We start from the raw sequence: 12204 nt of genomic DNA on the forward strand, positions 1-12204 counted from the left end.
AACAGAAATGCAACAATTGTTCGTATAGCTCCAAAAATAATTTAGCAATTATTACAGTTGTACTTTATAGTTATCAACATTTTTTTTAAGTAAAAGTACGTATTGTGCAGAATAATATAGTGCCATAAAGTATTCTTCTGTGTTTGCTTTTTTGTCACAGCTAAATGTTTCAGATCAACTAATTTTAACCTCAGATAAAGTATCTCTGAAAAAATAGTAAAAGCAATTTTAAAATGATTTCATTTTTTAAAGGGAAAAAGTAATCACCCTTTTGTTAATCAGTTAATTAATAATTTTACTGTTTCAGGTGCCTCACCCAGGCCGAAATACTGCTTGCCCTGTGGAATCAAAAAAATCACTGAAAAAGAACCTGTGTGACAACATGCAGTAGGTTAGAAGATCTCAAAAAGCAACACATCATGTCCTGATCTAAAGAAACTTAAGACCAAAGATCCAAAGGGTTACAAAGCTTAGTGTTCTCCAGTGAGCCTCATGGAACAGTGTTGAACCTTTCCAGGAGTAGCTGGCCTACTAAACTCGAAAGGTTATCCACATAGTCATTAAAGAACACAGAACAAACACCTAAAACGCCTGTAAAATGCATACCCAAGTTAAATTGGATGCAGTTCTTCAACCCTTTGGAGCACATGCAGAAGAATACTCTGAATATCTAACCTAAGCAGTTTAACTTATTATAACTCTATTATAACTCTATTTTGTATTTTGATGTTGGAATACACAGAAATGGAACATTTTCTCTCGTCTGGATTTATAATTTTTTTATGTAGTTGTACATAGGGGGCTAAAGATAAAGGATCAGAAGTCAAATAAGGCATTAAATAAAAGTCTTACCTACTTTTAGGTCAACGAGATATATCACGAGACGACACAAGGTGGACATCATTGGCTCTGGAGAGACTATAGGGTGATGTCATTGGTTGAAATAGGTGTCAGTCAAAAGAAGAGAACCTGGTGGCCATTTTGGCTCAATGTTAAGAAAAAAATGGTAAGGTTCTGAAATCAAGCTCATGTACTTCCAGCCCCTCTATGGGTCACCGACAGCGAATTGATTCAGGTCAGTGTTGACGATTCCAAGGAAAAAGCCACTGATGTCCAAAAGGGACCCAAAGGCCTGTCTCAGATTTGCTCAAAATTATACACATCTTTTCAAGATTTGGAGGAAATTATTCTGTGGACTGATGAGACAAAAGTGGAAGGTTTTTTAACGGTGTGTCTCCCATTACGTCTGGAGTAAAACTCACAAAGCATTTTTAGAAAAACGACCTACAATCAAACATGGTGGTTATACTGTGGTGGTCGGGGATTCCTTTCGTGCTTTAGGACCTGGCCGATTTACTGTGAATGATTTAACCATGAATTCTGCTGTCCTCCAAAAACTCCTGAAGGATACTGTGTGCTCATTAGTTTGTCACCTTAGGCACACTTCTACAGCAGAAGAATGATCTGAAACACACCAGTAAGCCCATATCTAAACATCTTGCAAACAACAAAATGAAAGTTTTGGAAAAGCCTAGTCAAAGTCTGAACTTAATTGCAACTGAGATGTTGGATCATGACCTTGAATAGGCGGCTTTTGCTTGGGGGCAAATGCTTTTTCAGAGCAAGGTTTTCCTTTTTGCTGCAACTGTGGGAGTCTAACATAAACAACCAAAACCATCACATTTTTTTTTATATTTAAATGAGATACAATTTTCTTTAGACCGAAAAGCCGATATACCTGAAATTACTTTTGCAGATGTGTACTTGTGTGTATATTTCTGTCAGTCATCTGTAAAGAAAGTGTATCTGCATGCATGTCTTGTTAACAGACAGATGTTCCTGCAGGTGGGCACACTGACTCCACAGCCCTCCCGCTCTCAGTTCACACATCCTCTCCAAGGTGCCCCTCATCCATCTCTGCACAAGAAGTCTGAGATCAAGGAGCCCTCCAAAAGGGAGAGCTTTGGGGGGGTGAAAGACCCAATGCCCTTCACTCTCCTACTGTCAGAAGGCTTCATTTCATGTGTCAGAAATCAAGGAGATAGAGTTAGAAACGAGTAGTTGTTTACATTAAACCTTTGCCTGATCTCATTCTGACGGAATAACCTTAAATGTTGCAATATTGTTATAACCAAACTCCCCTTTAATGGTAATGTTCTTGTCAAAGCAGAAAGATAGGTAAATCATAGAAAGAGAAAGGTAAGAAGGTTGATAAATTATTATTATCTGATCATCCACATTGAAACTCTTAGTGGTTGAAGAGAGTAACGCTGCTCATCTTGTTAAAAGTACATACAGATGCAGATAAATCTGTTGGCAGCTGCTGTAAAGATGTTTGAAAGGCCTCAAAGTGACTTCAGCTTTTATTGCAGTTGCATAATCTTGCTTATAGTTTGAGTACATTTTGAGTACTTATTCCTTGCTTTTTTGTATTGATCAGAGTTTCTAAGAACTTTAACTTAGTAATTGCTAATCAATGACTTGTTTCCCTGGGGTATAAATAGGATGTGACTCAGAGGCCCATTTCTTTTTGCTGCTGGTCTCTAGGCTGAGGAAGGAGCCATGTTTGTCTTAACAACACACACAGCCAGCAGGATGGTGTAGGATATAAAATAAATCTCCAAAGCTCACTGTTGGTGGCATCTTTGGGGTATTACGTAGTCTCCATGGCAACCATTAGACAGTTTCTACATTCAAAGCAATTTTTTTCAGAGTGATGCCTGTCCTACAATCACAAGCGTGGAGTTTGTAATTACTTCAAGGCATTTTAATTCAGTTGGATCAGATGAACCTAAGTTTGAACTTTTCAACAACCAACATGCCAGTTGGGTCTACCATTTAATTAATGGGATATTAATGGGATTCATATGTTGAGAAGCACCTCATACCCACTGCTGCATACGGTGGGGGATCCTGAATGCTGTGGGCCTGTTTATAGGTTATTGACAGCAGCTGTACAAATAAGTGGGACTTATTTATTTCTTAACATGGGTTTTGTTTCTCAGCTGTAAAAGTTCCCATTTTACAGGATGGAGTTTGCATTTTATTTATGTGAGATCATGCTATTGCAATAACAGATGAATTCATTTTAAGGCCGTTTACACATTTTTACCAGGGTACCTGTAAGTGTGAAGGTGGCTGCATTGCATACAAAAACCAGCATGCTGGCCTTTACACGGATGTTGCTTTGACAGTCCCACCTACCAACCTGAACATTTTCGAACATGTGACAGCATATGGTTGTAACATCCTTCATTAAACAGTGGTGGTCAAAGCCCATTGAAAAGGTTAAGAAGGTGCTCAAAGGACACACCATGACTAGAAATCTAACTGCAATGAATGAGATCTGTGGGGGAAAACGAAGACAAATCCATGAAGTGTTAACTCAACAATCTACCATGCCTAAATAGTCTGGGAACTTTCTGACACCTAACAATCCAAGAAATACCTAGATTTATGCCTGCCCAGTGGGGCAACTTCTAAAGTGGAAGGTGGCCCTGAGTTTTTGGACAATTGCTGCACTTGAACATAGTTGAAGCAGATTAGGAAATAAAAAACATGATAAACACGCAGACAAACTAGGAATAACACTGTTATGACAATAAGGGAGGTTGCAAAGTATTGTGTAAATCTAAGTGCATGACCACAACAGCAACAGACGACTGGATGGATTTTTTTTTTTTTCTTTTCTCTTTGTAGGACGGGTAATTACATTTAGCTAATGGGATTAGGACTTTACCGCCCACCCTTTTACATTATTTTTCTTCCAGTTTATTACTATGTATTGTGTCTCCTAAGCTCATAACATGAAGATAAAGATTCCAAAATCAGCATTTTGTTAATCTGACATTGACCTTCTGCATCCTGCTGTGATAATTACTCTAGATTCTGAAAAGACAAAAGGAAATTTAGAGGTTTTACGTGATTATGCCTCAATTTGTGATTTTTGCCTTTTTACTATTTGCTGCTCTCGGAAAAAGCGACGCCATGTTTTCTGTTCATACATTATATATGAGTTAAATACCATCTTAGCACAAATCTGCAAAATGAAGTTGATATATCTTAGCTTAACATGCTAAGAGACTGGATGAACTGGGCTTGTTGCACCCAGTTAATACCATGTTACATGTCAAATTAGAAAAGCCCCTACATTACCATAACATTTTTCCATAACCCACTACAGCAGACCGGCCGAGTCATTGAGTAGGCTGAAATTAGATTAGATCAGCACTGATGCCGTAGCCACCCAGGGCAGTTTCTATATTTTTTAGCAGGGCTAAATGCTCTTTCAAAAACCACAGAGACCTATACTACCACTGTGTAGTGGTAACTGGATCTGTTACAGAGCCCCATTTAAGACCAGCATACATCATCCTAGTGTACAGACAGCATCCTTAATCTATGATGTTATGTGCTTCACCACTTTCCTGTATAATGTCCGCAGCAGTGCAGTCTTAATGCAGCCTTTTAATTGCTAAAAATGATATATGTCAAATTAAGCTCAAACTAATGGGTTGGAAGGTCGTCTTGTGTGATCACTGGGAAAATGGGAGGAAGAGGGGAAAAAAGACGGACCACTGGCGCGTTTAGAGCAGGCTGTGCACTCTGAAAACGGCTATAGATTACCAGTCACTGCTTCCCACTGCAGAAGATTAATGAGCACCCATGTAGCAGGCTAATTTAGAACAATAACGCCTAATTAATTACAAATAATCAGCTTCTTTCTCCCTCTTTCCTTTCTTCCTTTCTTAATCACTCACCTTCTTTATTTTCATTTGCATTTTTTTTCTTCTCCTTTCATCTTCAGCGTTCTCATGTTCTTTCTTTCTTAGTTTCCTCTTTTTTTTTGTCCTCTTCCCTTCTTCTGTCCAAATAGCCTCAGGTGAAAAATCAGCAAAGTAGGTTTAGTTTCAACCCCCCCTGCCCACCACAGGCCCATCTCGGACTCTGTGCTCCAACCCAGTGATTAATGCGGGGTCTTAAATTAGGCGTGGGAGGATTTGCCGATGCCAGACACGCACTCAGCACAGCTAAAAGACACAAACTAATGGTATCTACTGCTAATCTATGACTGCTTACATGGACGGGTTCTTCCTCACATGCCATTGCAAACCATTGTCAGTATAGACTAGCAGTCTAGTCTACCCGTATCAGATGGTAAGAAGACTGATGGAGGTTAATAGACCTTGGGCAGATACTTATAAGAGAGAAGTTTTAAATATGGCAGTTATCCACAAACGGTCCCAGTGGTTGGATGATGTACTGAGATTAAAATAAGGAGGCATTCTGAGTAATTCGATTTCTGACAACATGTTTTAAAAGCTAAAAATGCTTTAGAATCTGACTTAATTTTATTTGGCATATCTGTCATTGTTTCCTTTTTCCAGTATTATTGGTTCAGATTCACCAATTCCTGTCATCTGATTCTACTCTCCATTTTTTTCTTATACATTTTGTAAAAAAAGTATTTCAGATTATTATTATTTTTTTTATCAGATGTTGATACATTTGCGTTTTTCTCCTAGACCTACGATTAAAGAACAAAAAAACTATTTCTGGGTGTACTAAATTTGTTTTTATTCAAAAGATAAAATATTTTCAACACAGTTTTTAAACCTTGTCCAAACTGGCACCGGTATACAGAGCTTTTTGCATCTTTCACTTATCAACTAATCATTTTTTCGTTAGGTCCAATGCAGTATTTTAGGAAAATATGAAAATTCTTATGAACAGCTAATCAGTTAAATAGTTAAATCGTTTATTCTTGTTGCATTTTAAGCATGTTGTTGTGGTTATGGTGTAGTGTTGGATCCAAAGCAGCTGTTCAGGGTTTAATTCAACCTTGGGATCTTTGCTGCATGTCTACCCCATTCCCCTTTCTGTTACTGCCCCATTTTCCTACTAATTACTGTTTATAAAGGCAAGTATGCCACATCTGAATGTTACAGCTGATTGAGACTTACTGGACCAGGAAATAGTTATTTTAACCTGATTTAACCTGCTGTCCAGGTTTGTCCAAACTGTAGCCTCAGTTTCCTGTTTTTAGTTGACAGAATTGGGAACTGTTGTGGTCTTCTGCTGCTGTAGCCCATCTGCTTCACAGACTGACATGCTGAGCTTTCAGGGATATTGTTTTACATACCTCAGTTGTAATGATTTATTTATTGAGAGACTTGTCGTCCCATCATCTCTTACCATTGTTCTTGGACATCAACAAGGCATTTTCATCTCCACAACCAATGCTCAGCAAATCGCCTTTACCATGTCTTGAAGCCTAAATGCATTAAGGTCCTGCCATGTAATTTGCTGATTGACTTAAAAAAAAAAAAAACAATTTAACAGGCGTAAGTGGCTGGTACATGTTTATGATAGAGAGCAACCTTGAGGCTTTTTCATTCAGTCAGAATAAAGCATAAATTAGTTGCCGTGCAAGGGAAAAGGTGATTAAGCTGGAAGAGAAGAAAACGGACCGATTCCAATCTCCTGCCAAGCAGTTGCTAGTATTAGTGTCGGCAAACTAATTTAGACAAATGTACCATTAAAATACCTTTTTTGTAAATTAAAACAATGTTGGGGAAAGAAACCCTGAGCTTTTTGGGAGAAACTCTCCCCCACAAACTGTTGGGGTAGTTGGTTTAAAGTAAGTGTATAACTGGGAAAATGTGGTTTAAAAATTATATACATGGAAGCAACCCTTTCAGTTTTATGTAGTGCATAATGTTCTGCAAAATACCCATCTTTAGTTTTATTGCTGTCTATAACATGCTCACTAAATCGATAGCATCATTGCTAATAGTTGTATTTCTAACACTGTTATAAATTGTACGTTCACAGGTGACCTTTGAGCAGCACAAACAAAGTTTGTCCCGCATGTTTCGCCAGTACCAGAAACAGGGCTCTACAAGCTCTCGGAACACCATTCGCACCATCTCTGGGGTGAGCCAAAGCTCTGAAGATATGAAATCTGTTAACGGACCACCTGCTGAAGAGACGGCGCCCTCAACGGTCATTGAGCTCGCAGTAGACGAAGAGTCCCAAAAATCTGTTGACACGGCATCCAGCTCCATTATCACATCGACACCAATGGAGGCTGTAGAAGACGGTGACCATCCGTTCATCACAGTGTCTAACATCCTGGCCAGCACTGAGGAAGAGCAGAAGGTCGAGAGGTCTTCTGGAAATCAATCAAATGTTGACAAAGAAACTGGGGCTACGGTGATGCACAAAGCTGAAGAACAGGAAGAGGTGACTGAACCAGCATCCGAGAAAAGCAATGATGATCCAGAAAGAGTAGAGAGCGCCCATAGTGAAGCTGCTGGTGCAAAAACTGAGGAAGCGGTTGAAGACTCTGTTCCCCAAACAGATGATGATGCAGAGACACTGGAAACCAACAAGGAAAAATGTGATATATCAAAGTCCTCAGCAGAAGAGTCTACTGTGGTTTCTGAAAAACAAGATGAGACCAAGCAAATGTCCCCTGAGCCTTCAGGTTCTCTGGAGAACAGCGTGCTGGGCGGAGCCTCTGTTTTCAACGAGGACTTGGTTGACGTGTCATCTATTAGTGACCAGATTAACCCGAGTGACACTGATGATAGCCAAGAAGAGTCCTCTTACGCTTCAGCTGCTACAGGAGAGGCAGGAGAGCTAGATAAAAAAGAGGAGGATAAGCATGAAGGTGATGGAAGCAAAATGAAAGATCTCCAACAACAGGAGACACAAATGGAAGAAGACAAAGAGGAAATGAAGAAGGTTAGAAAAGAAGAAAAGGGAGAAAGTGAACTTGTAGAGAACCAGGTGCCATGCTTGGAAAGTCAGACTCCTCAAACAGAAACAGGGGACCAAAGTGTCAAAGAACCTACCAAAGAAAATGTTAGTGATCCACAGTCTTCCTCTAAAACAGAAGGTACTGCTACAGACCAGCAGGCTCCAGATGTGGTACCACTTCCTTCAGTCCAGGAGGCTCCTGCAGCTCCAGAGCCACCCTCACAAAGCCAGACTTCAGAACCCAGTGAGGCCACTGCAGAGGAGATCTTGCCTGGCGCCTCTGAGAGCAGCACCGCTGGCTCCAGCTCCAACACCAGCAGCAAGAGTTCAGATGCTGTCACCAGAACCAAAGAGATCAAAATTGCCCGACTGGATGTGGCAAATGTGGCCATGGACACAGAGAAACTTGAACTGAAGGAGACCTCTTCAACAGTAGGCATCTATTTATTGGTTCTGAACATTAAATCCGTATTTTGTATTCCTGCTAGGTGTTTAAAGTTCTGTTTTGTTTTTTAAATCTGCAGGAATCAAGCCAAGGCCAAACAGCAACACCAGCAGCAGGTGAAGCAGGAAGTCCATCAGACCGGCCAGAAGACGGCAGCACCTCGACTCCTCGCTCCACCATGTTCCGTATCCCAGAGTTCCGCTGGTCCCACATGCACCAGCGCCTCCTCACCGACTTACTCTTCTCCATTGAGACAGATGTTCAGGCATGGAGGAGGTAAGAAAACCACATCCTGACTCAGATTCTACTCCTGTTTTCATTGCCATTAAAATTGATTTACCGAATAAGGAAATACTTTAGCCTCAAAAACAGTTGTTATTGGTAAAAAAAACAAAACAATGTTAATTATTTCTCTTTGAATTACAGCTCAGATTTTCTAGTTTGGGTTAGTGAAATAACTTGAGTATAATTCACAAATGCCTGAACTGTTTCTTATTTCTTCATATTATAGTGTTTTAAAGAGTCATTTTCAAGCTGGTGTTAAAAATGACAAGCAAAGTTTGGCAAATGTGTACTATAATTACCTGCAGTGAGAAGATTTTAGTAGTTGAACGAGTTCATCTATCGTACTTGAATTGACCCTTTTAAACTTTAACTAATTCTCAGTTACATATGCAACAGAAATATTGTCCTTTTTAGTTTTTTCTTTGACATTTAATAGGAGATAAACTATTTTAAGGCTCTTAAAAAGTATTTACACACTTTATATAACTAACATTTACATTTTCCTAACATCTGAGTCAATACATGATTCCTAGACTGCCATAAGATGGTAACAACCTGGAGCAAAATGCCACCATCCTACCGAATATTAGTATAATGTTCAAAATTACCGTAGCATTATTACGGTAGTCTTTTATGGTTGTTTTTAATGTATTCTTTTATTTAATTGTTGAAAACAGTTTTATTTGAATAATGTGAAGATCAAGATAAAATACTAATTCACTTTGAACCACTGAAATATAATTTAAAGTCTTTCTTCTTACAAAATTGTTTTGGAAGATATTAGTTAGATTTTAAGAGGTTTGCAAAGTGGGAAAGGAGCTTGATAAAAACTTAGAATAAACACAACATGAATTTAGTAGCAAGTGTTAGTTACGTGTGCTTTTTACACAAATTGAAATGTCTACCAATTGAATCCTGAAGTTGTTTCAATAGCTGGCCAGTTAGCCAAGTTTTTCTGCCGCAGAAGTAAGGTTTTAGTGTACAGCAGACATACTAACTTTCTTGGCCTAAAAAAGTCATGATTGTTGCTCCTGTGGCAGGAGGAGAACAGATTTTCTGGCTGTTTTTATGTTTGTAATAGAAAATATTTCCAAACCCCAGTTTTGTCTTTCTTTAGCAGCATTCCTTGTTTTCAATGAGCTGACTGACAGTGCAGCGATGGCAGCACCACTGTTTCCTGCATTAGAAAGAAAATGTTAAGACAGTGTCTAAGAACGTACATGTATCCTATAAATCACTGTACAGCTACTCAGACATGTAATCTGTTTCTCAAATAATAATCACACCAGCTACATTCTCCTAAACCTGAAGAACGCTGAGATGCTGCACAGATCTTTGACACTGAAGCATCAGACTCTTCCTTGGTTCTATAGCATCAGTTTAACAAACCTCTGAAGGAACATATGGGTTTACTGATGCATAATTAAATCACCCTTTTGAATGTTTTATGTAGCTTTTACATGTTATTAAAAATATTCTTTTCTTGTCATTTCTCTCTTAGTCACTCCACAAAAACCATTCTGGACTTTGTGAACAGCAGCGAGAACGTTGTTTTTGTCCACAACAGTATTCATCTAATCTCCCAGGTGGTGGACAATCTCATTATGGCTTGTGGAGGCATTTTACCTCTGCTGTCTGCTGCCACATCTGCCTCCGTGAGTCTCTGGCTTTCTTGGTGCTTTCTGTTTCTGTCTGTGGCTTAATGGCACCGGTCACAAGAAGTTATCAATCCATATTGACCTTTTCCAATCACATTAGACTACAGTTAGCTGTCTGCTAACATTGTTAGTTTGGTTTTGTCTTGTCTGACCCCCGATGACTTCAGTGCTCTTATGTGATTCTTTGACTCTGCCTCTGACCTGACCATCCTGTCTAAGAAATGGGTTGAGGCTCGATCCCAGTATAATCCAGTTAACAGCAGGGTGCGACCTGTAACTGAATTTAAAACTGAATGTGAAAAATTGCGCTTTTAGGTATCACATCCTTTGTGAGGAATCCATGGTTATTTGGCAGAATCGGCTGGAAAAGAAAAAGTACGGCACCCTTCTCAGTTATTGTCAGCTGTTGTAAAGACAATAAGGAGCCTTGTTAATTTTCAGACCAGATTTAGAAAAATCCAGCGTTTTTTGTATATTCGTTTGTTGGAAGAAAAACTAAATCACAAATAAAATAAAGTATTTTTATCAAATCACAGATTTCCTATTAAATTAAGTGAACCATTTTTGTAATTCATACCTTACTTTAAGTTAATCAGAATTTCTGCAAACCTTCAATTATTAATCCAGCTCTTCTGTTCCCGAGGGATAAATATGAGATCCATTTCTCTTACTCACACTTCAAAATGGGAAAGACAAGAGAACATGTCATATGTAAATATTGTAAATTATTTTAGGACTTTTCAAACATTTTAAGTAGGGGTGCCAATAATTTTGTCGGGGCCTTGCATGCCTAGAATATATCAATATTGACATATGGAAATACTTAAGTCAGTTTTTCTGAGTTTTAATCAAATCAGAAATGTCCTTAAAACATGTATGAAAAACATTTTCCATAAATTTGCATCTATTGCTGCTTTTTCACTGTCATGCATCTGATCCATGATTTCCTGTGGATATTTCTTCTCTTGCCCACCAGCATGAACTAGAGAACATAGAGCCATCCCAAGGCCTGGCAGTGGAGGCTTCGGTCACCTTCTTACAGCGCCTCATTAACCTCGCAGATGTTCTCATCTTTGCCAGCTCCCTGAACTTCACAGAGATTGAAGCTGAGAAAAACATGTCGTCAGGGGGTATCCTGCGTCAGTGCCTCCGCCTTGGTAAACACCTTCATCACTTATTGTTTAATACCTTTGAGTCTGCTGAAATGAGTTTATCTGACATTAATAATAATAATAAAAGGAAATAAGTGTGTTCATCAGTGTTTAGTAGTTGTCGTAAATGAATCATGCAGTTTTAAAGCAACAACTCTGTCCAGATGCAGGTTGGTAAAAATTTTTATGTAAAATACTTATTTAAACTTTTTGTGTTTATGGATCCAGTGCAACTTAAGGAATAATGAAAGGAATTAATCAACTATATAACTTTATACTGTTCATGGTTGTGGGCATACTTCCTGTTTATTCTTCTTCGTTGGTGTTCTGCAGCTTTTTCTTCCGGTCCCCGGATTAGGTTTCGAAACTAGGAATCAAACTTTAACGATGTTTATCCCTGTTCCAATCGATTCTCGACCCTACTAATAAGGGTATAAATAAAGTAGAAATTCACTATTTTAGTGAAACAAAGTAAAGAACCTTCGATGATGTTTTTAATCTGTTTGTAATTAGCACAGTTACTGTGGCTAACTCCTGCAGCAGTTTCTTTGAATATTTTCTGAAAAATAAAAATTCATTTTTTCCAAGTGGTCCAACAAGCTGACGGCATCTCCTGATCTTATGTGATTCATAGAAGGTAGAGGTTGAATAAAATAATCCAGTTAGTCTTGCTGTTGCTGCTGAAGCTCCTTGTCGTTGCGCCTATAAAGCACAGCGTGTTGCTCTTCACTTGATTATTATTGTAACAATCTAAGATGATTTCAAACACTGTAAAAGTTTCCTTATGGTCATTTCAACTATCTCCAACGAGGCCATTTTGACAAGCAAATGCCCCACTTTGCAGCCAGCAAACTCTCCACTAATGGTAATTTCCATAACAGGCTCCACACGTACGTTTAAC

At 38.7% G+C, this 12204-nt stretch overlaps 1 protein-coding gene across 8 annotated transcripts in view; it reads left to right on the plus strand.

Annotated features, from left to right (window-relative positions):
• The window catches only part of lrba (LPS responsive beige-like anchor protein), a 255966-nt gene that overhangs the window by 47117 nt on the left and 196645 nt on the right, over window positions 1–12204 (plus strand). For all 8 annotated transcript variants that reach the window (XM_047366563.1, XM_047366561.1, XM_047366565.1 and 5 more), the window contains exons 22-25: window positions 6835–8196; window positions 8289–8485; window positions 9996–10149; window positions 11129–11309. In XM_047366563.1, the coding sequence (XP_047222519.1) occupies window positions 6835–8196; window positions 8289–8485; window positions 9996–10149; window positions 11129–11309 (1894 nt within the window). The remainder of the gene's footprint in view (window positions 1–6834; window positions 8197–8288; window positions 8486–9995; window positions 10150–11128; window positions 11310–12204) is intronic.

Source organism: Girardinichthys multiradiatus, chromosome 5 (assembly GCF_021462225.1).
Source record: "Girardinichthys multiradiatus isolate DD_20200921_A chromosome 5, DD_fGirMul_XY1, whole genome shotgun sequence".
In the NCBI taxonomy this organism is placed as follows: domain Eukaryota; kingdom Metazoa; phylum Chordata; class Actinopteri; order Cyprinodontiformes; family Goodeidae; genus Girardinichthys; species Girardinichthys multiradiatus.